The 13,223-nt window shown below is 37.9% G+C and overlaps 1 protein-coding gene and 1 long non-coding RNA gene across 2 annotated transcripts; both read right to left on the reverse strand.

Moving 5' to 3' along the window:
* Window positions 1–5,620: 5,620 nt before the first annotated feature.
* Window positions 5,621–10,761, reverse strand: LOC139122245 (sodium-coupled monocarboxylate transporter 1-like). Its single transcript, XM_070687674.1, has 5 exons — window positions 10,686–10,761; window positions 9,476–9,618; window positions 6,794–6,947; window positions 6,047–6,152; window positions 5,621–5,698 (listed from the first exon to the last, which is right to left on the reverse strand). Exons 1-5 carry the CDS (start codon window positions 10,700–10,702, stop codon window positions 5,621–5,623), a joined length of 498 nt encoding a protein of 165 aa, XP_070543775.1. The 5' UTR covers window positions 10,703–10,761.
* Window positions 10,762–11,108: 347 nt separating this feature from the next.
* LOC139121707 (uncharacterized) lies at window positions 11,109–12,765 on the reverse strand. The gene is made up of 3 exons (XR_011549336.1): window positions 12,690–12,765; window positions 11,783–11,839; window positions 11,109–11,170 (listed from the first exon to the last, which is right to left on the reverse strand). It is a non-coding gene; the product is annotated as an uncharacterized lncRNA (long non-coding RNA).
* Window positions 12,766–13,223: the final 458 nt, after the last annotated feature.

Below are 13,223 nucleotides of genomic sequence, written 5' to 3' on the forward strand. Positions count from 1 at the left end.
ATCGAGTTAGTCTAACATAAGCAAGCGATGTCATTTTTGCATGATATCAGAAAAGATACATATAATCAATGTTGATAAATCTATTTTGGAAAAAACCGGCCTGATATATATGGTACGTCCCAACCATATAGATGACAGTGTACAATTAAGGATGTTTTAGTCTTACTGTCTGTCTGCATTCTTGCAAGCCAGAGCATCATTTCCGCTCCGTTGACTTATGGGTAGCGCCAAGCTGTTGCCGCAAAGGGGCGTATGGTATACGACGACGGTATGTCTGAAGATTGGAAGATACGTTTAAATGTAAGTAACATATATTATTACTTTGTACTTGATGTTATTTGTGTTCAATATGTTGTTCACGTGGCCTCGTTTATAGCCTGACTTAATTTCGCCATAAAACTATCAGACAAAGTTGAACTGTTTATTCAAAAGCATGCGTTATTGGGACAAGTGTCACCCATAACTATAATGCCAATTTGTCTATTTGCGGCACTGTTTTGCGTAATTTTTTGCGATGCAAAAACACTTCACACATTATCACAAACTCCTAGTTTGTCTGAGCAGTGCACAGTCAAACGATAAGAGATTTATTTTTTCAGTGACAACTGTCAAGATATGGTATTATATCGAAGAGTCAAATTCCTATATTAGTGAGATAGTGCAAACATACAAAGTATACATCTGTGAAATTAAAACTCCCGTTCATCATGCAAAGGTGAAGCTCTTCGGTTAAGGTATTAATGTGGGTATAACATGAAACTATAAACAAATATAAGTTGACAAAAACTTCTTGCCTAATCTGTTTGTGTAGAGGTAATCGTTGATATGCGCGTCGCCCGTTATTTCTATAATATGAGCCCATCTAAATGTATTTTAGAATAAGTTATTGCAATCAGATACTTTTTGGTAAAACATTTTTCTTTTGTCAGGAGAATATCAAGTTTAGATCAAGACAAAGTGCCTTGATCTAGCGTCGAAGCACCCCCATCACTCCCATCATTTACACTGTCCACATATACTAGTCATACTAGGCATAGCTGATGATCGCCATGTACTCTGCAAGAAATGCAATTTCCAGGATAGATGCGTGATGTAACAAGCTAGGTGCCTCCAGCAGCTTGCTTTATAGCAGTAGTCTCATCTTAAATGCGGAGAAATTCTGAAATGTTTAATCGACCATTTTTAGCTCACATCTGTCTGTCTGTATATCTGTCTGTGTGTCTGTCTGTGTATCTGTCTGTCTTTGTATCTGTCTGTCTGTGGGCCCGATATCTCAAAAAGGCTCATCAGATCAGAATGAAATCTGCAACACAGATTCTGTTTGAGAATGGCAAGAACTGATTAGTTTTTGGCGGGTGCGACTTGCATAGTTCATGCTCAATTGCATAATGACTGATTTTAGATAAAACAGACATACATGTAGTACGGTTGCACAGAACTGAAGGAGATTTGCTACAAATGTTGATCAGATTTATCCGCCATGAAAGACATAAAGGTGTGACATCAAAGTTAATTGTTATTTTGCATGTTTGATGAACTTCCCTAATTATGGTTATATATATATTGATTGATGTGACCAAAGTTAACGAAATTCAGCATTTTTTTCAGACAAATCCTAATTGGCATATTTAATAAACCTTTCTTTCATTTAATAAACCTTTTTCATCCATCCAATTATCCTCATGTCCTCGCTACTTGAGTCTTACTTCTATTGGTGTAAGAGGACCTCAACACAGCGTTCTACTTAAAGAGGCACTCCCACTTGATAACATTTTTAAAACACATTTTTTTAATGCCAACGGTCGATATTTGACATGGCGACTGCGCGCGGATCGCGAGATATCGATAAAAACATGTCCTCAAAAAAGTTAAAGTTTGAATTCCGGTGGCCCACCTGAATTCAGCTTCCGAACATAGAACGTTCGGCACTGGGGCCATTGTCAACTAAGCTATGGAGTACGAGTCTACGCTGACGCTGCTGTACGCCACAGCAGTACCACTCGCGTCGGTGAGCGGTCATGTCCCATGGGAGAAAGCCGAGTCCTACTGACTCTGCAAAAAACCGAAAAATAAAGTTTGCTGATTCCACCAGAATTCGCATAGGTGACTAGCACAGATAGGTGCGGTTGATAAATAGTATGCATAGTGACCGCCGCGTGGTATGCGCGCATACCACACACGGCCGCCGCTATGTATCGAACCACGCGTAACAGTGTGGCAGACGACAAAATGTAGTCATCAGAGGCAACTAATATTTTACACGTAAAAACTGATATCTATGTAGTGGTATTTTTTAAAAATTTAATACAACTGATTGAAAATAATGAAAACGACAAAAGCTAAGGAGAAGTTTTAAAAAAGAATTACCAGAGGTAAAGGCATTGATAATGATGTATATAAAGTCATCGCAGTAGGAGGTAAATTAATAGCGCTGATCGCAAATGACGTCACTGTTCTATCTCATTAATATGCATAAGTAAACATTTCTCCGCATTTTCCGCATAAACGACGAAAATAAAACCTGCGAGTGTTAGAATGGATATTTAGCGTCACACTTATTCGTATGAATTGATGACTGAGACTACAAGCTGCAACAGCAGCCGCGCATGCAACAACAAAATTTGTCCGAATTTCAGCATATTTGTCCGAAAGTCGCGCGCGTGCAGCTATATTTAGTAACAAATCCGAAATCGCGATCAACGCTATTGCATCATTCGAACGTTTTTGGACTCCTTAGAATATCGTCAATCAGCACAACAACACACTTTTGGGGATTTCGGGTCACAACCAGAAACGATCGTAAAACTTCGGGATGTGAAAAATACGCTCGGGAAATGACATGTTTTTATCGATATCTCGCGATCCGCGCGGAGTTGCCACGTCAAATATCGACCGTTGGCATTAAAAAAAGTGTTTTAAAAATGTTACCAAGTGGGAGTGCCTCTTTAAGGGGCCGTAGATATTAAAATCATGCGCGCTGTAAACGCAATCAATTGTGTTTGGTCTCAATCCTCATCCAAAGTGCACGAAAGTTTGGAATTGCGAAAATCCAACCAAGTCTCATTCTGTACCAGCATAATACAATCGGTAATTAAGTAGCTATGAAATTGCAACAATGAGGCAACAAACCGAGTCTTTATAATCTGACAAATGCGATCATACCTGCAACTCTTTCCTTTTCTAACACAGTTTCTTTAAAAAAAAGAGTTACAGATCTGAGAATTCTGCAAACGGCTCCGCCTGATTGATTACTATTTATACCTTATTATTCGTGCTCCGAAGAAATCCCTGAATAATAACAAAAACAGCGCCATCACCGTGACCCTACCATAACAATTACATTAAAAACGAGAATAGTAAAAAACACACACGTTACCGCAAACAGATTATCTGCAACAGTTGCACACACATTTTCTGTTCAAAAACTTTAAAGCCATCGCCAGAAATCTTCACAATTCTAATTAGTCTGTCTGATATGTTACTGGTTTCCCTCTGTTTTCTCCATCAAGACAACACTGTTCGTATTAGCATTAGATTTTAGGATGGACTGTAAAATAATAACTAAGACCACTTGAAATTGTCAACTCCTTTTCATTATTTTAAACAATACACTTTAGTTAATGGGTTTATATAAGAATTTTCACTTCAAATCAAAATTATATTGAGGGCTACATAGGTACGTAATGATAATTATAATATTTCTTTTAAGTGAAGAGGTATCAAATATGCATAAATAAACCGACTCAAGCACGCCATCGCATATTGCATTGCAGTACGAGCACGACTTTCAAACAATTTCGAACAAACGTAACAAAACAAGAATAAAGTCTAGTTGCTTTTAATAAGGAAAAACTTTACCAAGTACAGGTGATTGAACAACACATCAGGTATATATTAGCATGCCGGGTCAACAGACATGACAACGTATGAACCTGTGCAGGCGGAATACCTTTTAGGCGCTTTGCTGGTTACAAGAAGTATAATTGCATCACATTCTAAAGTTAGTGGGCAAATACAGCATTTCTTTATGTTTACTTTGGTTACAGCAAGCAAAGATAAAATACAACAAGCTCCAGGCTGACCTTCTCTGTTTTTTGGACAAATGATCAAGGCCACGTATTAGTTAATACTGGCGTTACTCACAGTCTTACATTATAAGTAAATTCACAAACTCTAGCTCTATAATTAATTATTAGGATATATTGAAATGATTGCGATATTTCATGGTAATGCCATCTGCTGACAGAATATCCGGAAGGTGGTATTGTCATCTTGTTTTCAATGTAATGGATAAACGTAGGATATGATAGAAGAAAATAATGCAATCTTGTCGATACATAATGTCATTACGTTTCATCTCTGATAATACATTAGACGTGCAGTGGGTATATCTGTTTGGTTGTGCGAGCCCAACTTTAATTCATGTAAAATAATGAACGAGATTAGTCAAATGACAGAAATAAAACTCAGCTTAATCCCTTAAATGAGAAAAGCATTTTCTTACACATTTCCATTAATCAGCGATTCTTGATACCATTCCTAATGATTGTTTTCACTAGGATTTAAACTGCCGGTAATCTAGTAATTTATGAGTATTATTGAAACTCGCGAACAACAACTTGTTTTAGTTTTTTCAAAGTGGAAATATAACAATCTGATTAATCCGCATCGTCATTCACAAACACTTCCGAAACTTCCATTGACTTTCCAACGTCTTCGATCAAACCGCCGTTTTTAATCATTCGATGTTTTGGCCTGTGAAAAAGAAAAAGGAATAAACACGCACTTCTCACATGATAAAATTGAATTTCGGCTAATCGCGTAATGCTACCCTAGCTTTATTCCATCCGATCCTAAACTTATGAGTGGATAAGCTCTTTTTACGAATGTGAATTTCTTGTCATAAGAAGTGGCGTATGTCATTGTAACGAAAGAAACCATGCAATCGCCAGAACAGCACTTGTCAACATTTTTGGACACATATACGTTTAACCGGCCTTTGATTCTTTCACCCAAAGCCGTGATTTTAATTGCACGTTTTTGGGATAACTAAAGAAATTCTTGATCAAATTAAACAGATTGGACCAATGCCATAATTCATGACAGGTAGGTAGTGTGTATATAATATTCACTCACTGATTGTCAATTGGATGTGCACTCAAAAAAAGTGCGCCACCAACAAAGCCAGGTAACAATTCTAACGTTTCTTGAAGTACACAACGCCAACGCCTCTTTTACGGCAAATTGGCTAGTAGCTTCTAACAAGTTCCTATTCACTTTTATCATCCTCCCTTTTTCACTAAAGCAATGATATGTTATGTTATAATTTATTCATTAAGCCATTAATTAAAAGCATGCCAAGACCATGCTAAAATACCTCTCAACACAATACGGTTTGGTACTTACCTGAGAGCTACTATCAACAGCGATGGATCAACCTTCTTTATAAGAGATGGTTTTAGAAACCTGAACAATTCACTAGCGACGACACCAACAAGCAATGTTGTGAAAAAATTCACCGATGGGTACCATATGAATGATATCTGTTGGAATGGCAATATTTTCAGTGATTAAGTAGCGCGGGACAGGATTTCAAATATCTATTTTCTGGCCAGAAAAATTAAACTTTCAAGTATCTAGCAAAAACCATCTCCTTCATCGTGATATTACTTGGCCCACTTTTCTTTCTCTTATCTTTCTGAAAACCATTCAATGAATACAATTTGTAAATTCAGGGCATTCCCTCGAGTAACGCTCGGGGACAGACATTCGGATTTATCCAAAACGTATTTAATCTACCATTTGTGGGGTCTGATTTTGAAGCTCTTGGACAAAAATATTTTCACCATCTTGGTTTGTTGAAAATTGAAAATTTCATTTTTCTACAAAAACGTGGCAGCAATTTTGAACTTCTATGTTCACGATGATCCTTGATTCTTTTATACTTGATTTGGAATAAGAATGGTGGAAAGCTGAGCAAAAGGTCAAGTTTTTCAGTCTTGTGGCGCACACCTTTAACTGCAAGCAAGGTCAATAATGCCAATACCTTGTGTATTGGAAGAGGTTCCAAGTCCAGCTGCTCTGCAATAATCGGACCAGCGACGATGAACACACCAATCCCGCATCCAGCCACCAAACCGCAAAACGCACCCCTGTGATAAGTGTATTTCAAGATCATGATAATCTTTTGGATATTGACCCTTCTTGATGTCTTGTAGAATGAAATTTCAAATTTATGATCTTTGCTTCTTTTTTCTTCTGCTATTTTCTTGCTTCACTTCTCGTGGGCATATAATGTGTGATCGGATAAGGTTATCAAGTCCGCGAACCTCCTTGACACACTTATATTATCATCAACAACATCTTTATAAACCTGAGCAAGTTGTGCTTTATTCGTCAATTCTAGCGTATGTCACGTGAATGAAGGGAATGTTTTGGCCGAAGGTATAAGTGACAGGGCTGAAATATGGTTTGAGAAATAAGATATTAATTTAATTTCAGGTCCACTTGTCCGTTGAGAATGCAAGGTGAATTTTTCGTAGGCCAATCGCTTCGACCTATCTTGTAGGAAAATGCGAGAGAGAGAGAGAGAGAGAGAGAGAGAGAGAGAGAGAGAGAGAGAGAGAGAGAGAGAGAGAGAGAGAGAGAGAGGGGGAGGGGGGGAGGGAGGGAGGGAGACAGACAGACAGACAGACAGACAGATGCACAGAGATTCAGAGTCCAATGCGTCTTTCTCCTATCCTACTAAGTGAGGATTAGCAATGACAGACAAGAAATTTACTCTCGAACTTACCATGCGTTAGTTCTTCGTAGCATCATACCCAATATATAGACAGCAGTCAGAGGTCCAGAAAATACCGAACTGACAATGCTTGTAATCACTACGAATGACCCGAAGTAAGGCACTAGAAAAGCAGTTAATGTCGCAAATACACCAAAGACACAACCTGCATACAACGGTAAAATAACTATCAGTATTGTAGCTATTTTGCTCATGGTGACGTAATAAAAGGACTAGTATTTGCAAGTTAAGGTGGACACAATATGTATGACCTCACTATGTACTTATTTGATCTCAGGGACCATTAACGCGAACGTTTTACACGATGAAATTCAACCCTCGTTGTGAAGTGAGATATTTTGAAGATGACTCGCATTCTGGTATAACTTTGTTTAGCATACTGGCACTATGATCTATTGTTAAGAGTATAAAACTAAACATATCATTGTCTGATATTTTAAGCAACGTTATTTTCATCGTGTCCTTCGACAGATGCAGCATGAAAGAGCACTCCTGGTGTGTTCGTCGTGATATAGGGCTGTATCATTTAAATACTTTATAGTGTTACCATATGAAGTAATAGTCATTCACCACAGAGCCTGCGCAGAAAAGGGAGCCCTCTCAGACTTTGGATTTGAAACACGAACGCCATTGTTAACCATAACGCTCTCTACCTTAAATAGATTTTGTCTTGGGCTGGGGCAAACTAAATGATATTGAAGTGCAGTCGACTTCTCAACACAACAAGAGTTTGAGATGGTGACCTCATAAATACTTTTAACACAAATGTAATCATTGTCACGGCAAAAAGTTCTGTGTTTGTGAAACAAGCGAAACGCGTTCATCTTCCATCTTGTTAGGCATTTTTGGCCTTCGATCCCTTTATAGCCTATAACGTTACTTTTGCTTCAGATCTGTAGACTCCTGTGTTTTGCCTGTAGAAATCCGCCACCTTGAAAATATGGTCGATCGCAGGAGACTTTTATGACTAACTAACTAGTTGGAAAAACGTATTTAAGGTAACGAGAATTGGTACACACAAATGCAGGTAACATACGTTGATAGATATGTCATTAACAGTTTGAATTTCTCGCTATTCTTGGTATCAGAACTCCGTCATGTTTGAATGGTCATTGTCAATATACGAGGGGAATATGTATAGGATAGTGTCGGAATTGTGTGCAATATCTTAACGATTGCACGACACGAGTACATTTTTATGGCAGAAAACATATCAACAACACTAGGATTTCAGAATTGACGAATTTGATTTCAGTTGGTTTGCTGGGTGATAACGATTCTAAATGCGACATAAACGCTGTAAATAACGCCATTTTATTAGCGCGAGTTGAACATGTAAAACAACACGTGTATACAAATTTTCACGTAATTGCCGCCACCTTTCCGTCCGTGAGACGACATTGAAAAAGTAAACATGGTAAACGTCATCCTGAGTCGGAGCAGCGACGACCGTTTCGTCACACAAAATACTTTTAAGAACTCAAGTGAAAGTGATGATCATGGCGATGAATAAAGACTGGCTCTTCCAGGACTTTTGGCAATTTCTTGAATGAAAGGATAGAAGACTCATATCGTGTCGATAAGCACGGTATTGCCACTTCTCGGGGTATGTCCGAGCCTAATATACTGATAAGTGTTAAAGACAGGTGGCATATTCTAGCTGACATACTTTGCCCATCCCGTTTGAATATAAAGAGTGATAGAGAGATAGGAAAGTTTGTATTCAAGAGGATTATTACAAATACCCTAGGTATAAACATTAGGTGATTGATACATTTAGGTTTCGGCAAAACATCAAAAACAAGTTGATCTTATAATTGTCGTTAAATAATTCATCTTAAACTCGAGGAAATGACTATGAAAGATCATTGTAGTCTTTTGCATTGTCACCTTATACGTCCCGGTCACACCTTAAAGAATAAATGAGCACACATCAATCGTCTTATTTGACTTTTACTTTTGTTTTTTGAGAACATATCCTAACGGCATGGCCCAATATGTAAAGAATAATCAGAATCCATTTGTGACTATTACAACTGAAGTTGCAATGTTCACTGATACTTTGAATATTACATGAGTTGTATTTTGTATAGTTTTGTCTATCTTTTTATGTTAACAGCGTGACACGTACACGTACTTTGTTTTGCAGTGCTATTTTCTGCGCGACACCCCCGCGCGCATCTTCTCTATACATCGCACTGTTGCAGTGCAATATCTATTGTGCTGTACTGATGCAATACCCAAATCATACTAGTTCAATATGTTGAACAAGTGGGCATTACCATCAATGGAATGGCATGACAGAAAGAGTCTTAAAAGGTGTTTCGTTGTAAGAATAGTGATAATGCATTATTCAAATGGAAACTGCACCCGGTTTTCATAAATATAGCGATCAAGACGAGCTCGCATATTATGTACTTATCAACCTGAAAACCAAAAGATCAAAGATGTGGATACATGGTGTGGATACATTGGGTTTTTTCCTTAATGTACTGGCAACAATATTTTACCCCCGACGCTGAGATACTGATGGTACTGAAATACGGCCAATTACGTTACCTGCCACTGCCTCAAGCTAGCGATGACTAATGACACTGTATTTCGTCGTATTTCAATACTACATGGAATGGGAAATCATCCGTTACTACACAATATCTCCTCGTTTAGACTCACTTATTATTTTGGATAGAGTTGTGTCCCAAGCATCTTTCTTGACGGGTCTAGTTTTCCACTTGACAGATTTCCATTTTCTCCATGGTTTGACGATATCTTGTAAGGTGGACGCAGCTACAGCATTCATAGTAGATGAAATGGTACTTAAAGAATAAGAATAAAAATACTCAAAGATAGAAACGTCATTACTAAAGTTAGAGTTTCGCGCTGTCAAATTCAAGGACTGCTAATCTCAATTTAATGAAGGGATGTTATCGGTGTATCATATAGGCAGCTATGTTTGAATGGCAGCCGACTGAAAAGTTTTGATTAAAAAAACGAGGAGGTGAAACCAGTCTCCGACCTTCAAATGATTTTTATTTAACCAATGTTTCGGCAAGAACGGAAACGTCAACTTCTTCAGGGTACGAACTTTGTAGGAGCAGAAAAACGCCCTTGTTACGTGTAGGTTGAAGTGTTTGACAACCGCCTTGTGTTTTACTCCACATTATTGTTATGGTCTTGGCGCGTTCCTGCTCTTCATTAGTTGTAACTGGACGGAATCTCCTACAAAATCACGAGATAAAAATAAGCATGCCCCGGAAAAAAGATGTCATTATGACGTGCCCGTATGTTGATAGGTGACACTAAAGATCATTTCACGACAAATGTTTTGAAAATATTCCCTTATTACTAGATAATATTGCATAATAACTAGAATACATATCAATGATCTGTATAATATCGCAAAAGAAATGCTAACGTAAACGAGACAAAAGTCCCCTGCCAACAAGGCGTTCCTGACAGTTTCTTTATCGTTACCACACTACATTTGGTAAGTTTCATTCAATAAAGAAGGGGTTTAAGTTAATTTCACTTCAATGTATTTACACTTTTAAATTGTCATAGTGTACTGAAAATATCATTTCGAAAATTTCTGACGAACTCCGAGAGGATATAGGGCTGCTTTGTATCTTTTTGTCTAAAATAGGAACTGATTTATATTAGCAAATTTAAGTAAGGTGACATCATACGCAGCGTCACGACGCATTCATACATTTATTCATCTCTGATTTTTTTGGTATGGACGATATTCCTTGAGGAGGTGGACGGTTACAAAAAGTTTTATCATCGATAAGGGGATTATTTGATTTTTTCAGGTCTAATGATGAGAATTCGCAGGCCATGTCTTGCCATAATCATTGCACTCTAAATTGGCAAAACATCTTACCTCAGTGACCCAGCCATGAGAGAGGCGACAAACAGACCTTGCACGCCCGGTATGCGACCAAACTGAGAACTCACAAAATACATAAATATCTGTAAAATGCGAAAAAAAGTATTCTTTTATTTACTCACTGTCTCAAAATTATTTGTTTCGAAGCTTAACACAGAGGCTGTATTGCTTTATGTTACGTTGGATACTGTGGCGAGGTGCGTTTACAATCGTAACGGTTACAGGTCGTGCAATTGAGCTTGTTCAATTGCACGAAATTGTTTGTTTAAAAGTTTCTGTCAAACGGTAATCAATAAGAATATTAAAAAGATATTAAATCAATCATATTTAAGGCAGTTACTTATTTTAATCTCCATGAATCCCCATTGCGAGCTCATTAGTTACGACAAGACGTGACTAAAACAATAACCATACCTGGTCTGATTTGGAGTAATTCGGCTCATACCTCGCAGGGTTATTTCTTTCCTTCTGTAATATTTCTAAAAAGACGGAAGCACTATAGAAGCCGTACGTTGTAATATAGTTACATCAGTACAGTTGGTGTCAATCGTTGAAATATAATGCTAATGTGTACCATAAAAATGCCAATTGCATTTTGCACTAGCGTTAGAACACTAGGATGTCAGACAGCAGCAAAGCATCATCAATCCATCCATCAATACAGAACTCCACAACCTATGATAGCGGGACAAGTCTATTATACCAAGTATTACTAACATTTTCTCGCTTTCACGCAAACTCGTCGAGATCCTTTATATCTTAATATAAGGAACATAAGGGAAAGTTGACGTTCGGGTTTAATTGACATGTTTGCCTTGCGTCAGACTTAATCGTCCAAAACTTTTCAACACCCATTAGTATTTGCACTTAGAGTAAAATCGAGGCAAATTACTTTAACAACTCAAAAAGGAGAGGATGGGGAAAAGGAATGATCGATTTGCGATTGTGGGTAAAACTACTTATCTATTGATTGCTTTACAGATTCAGCAAAATAAACAAAATTAAAACATATCACTGATGAACTTGCTTATGATAGGAAAATATGCTACTTATATTTTCTCTAAAATGTACGGATACTACAAAATGCTTACCCGATGCTTCCGGCGAGAACGTTGCATTTACGGCCGGGATTAAAGATGTTGGCTCATCTGAGCGAGAGAGAGAGAGAGAGAGAGAGAGAGAGAGAGAGAGAGAGAGAGAGAGAGAGAGAGAGAGAGAGAGAGAGAGAGAGAGAGAGAGAGAGAGACAGAGAGACAGAGAGAGAGACAGACAGACAGACAGACAGACAGGCAGACAGACAGACAGAGACATAGGCAGACAGACACACAGATGAACAGACAATCAGTGCTGGAAAGAAATATGAGTCAGTGCAAGAAAGGCAGCGGAAGAGAGCATTCTCAAACCCCGTGTTATGGGAATAAGTAATAGATGTTCGATTTCCACAAAAGGAAGACTGACATTTCATTTTCTCTACAGACTTAAAAATGAGTCCACACCAGTTGCAAACCATAAAAGCATCGTAAAAATTTGGCAGTCTTTAAACTGTCAAGGATACGTATTCTACCTAACAGTGGCAATATTGGAGTTAGACATACTGTCAAAATTTAGCCTTTTGGAGTTGCAAATACTGTCAGCTGTAACCATCATCCAATGGTCATATCAGTCGATCACAAAGAAATCAACTCTGCCAAAAAATGGAGAAGTCAGACGTAGTTAAAACAACACCATTAGATCCGTACAAACAACGCTTTTACTTGTCATGACTTCCTTCAAGACAATGTTTCGACTTTTGCGGAGTTTATTTCTTTGTTACCGACTTATATTACCGCCTAGACGATAATTACAGTGTTAGCAACTCCTAAATTTTAGACAGTATGTTTAGCTATGTATTGCCAACGGTTTAATGCAAACCACCGTGATTCCCCATAACAATATAATTTCATATATCAAAATAGCGCCATCAGCATAGTGTATTGGTAAACAATCTTCGATACTCACTATTGTAGAAGGCATAGAGCACCAGTCCGTTAAAGAACATAAATGCTTTAACAATTATCTGGATTGGTATGTTGAGCAACACTGACCTATAACATATAGATAGTACAGCGGTTACCATATGACAGCAAAGGTTGAGAGCTTTACCGTTCATCATATCATACCACTATATTTATGCGCAAATACTGCGATCTGAATGGTCGGGACATGAACATAACCGTGCTATATAGGCACGAGCTCTCAGCTGGAGAAAAACTCCCTTTTGACGTTTCGAGCCAGAATTTCAATTTAATATCATGATATACTTGCAATAAACCACCTTACCAATGGGTATACCATGCGATTTTGACCACTTCACTCCATACATATACATGCACTCCCTAGCGCTCGTGCACATATATGGTATACCGTAACTTAGTATGGGAAATTACACATATCACATGTATATATGTCGTCCCTTTTACAAAACCACAGCGTTAACTGCACTTTAGTGCAGTGATCAAAGTGCAGCCTATTGCATCACAAATTGTCGCAATA

Source organism: Ptychodera flava, chromosome 21, assembly GCF_041260155.1.
Source record: "Ptychodera flava strain L36383 chromosome 21, AS_Pfla_20210202, whole genome shotgun sequence".
NCBI lineage: Eukaryota > Metazoa > Hemichordata > Enteropneusta > Ptychoderidae > Ptychodera > Ptychodera flava.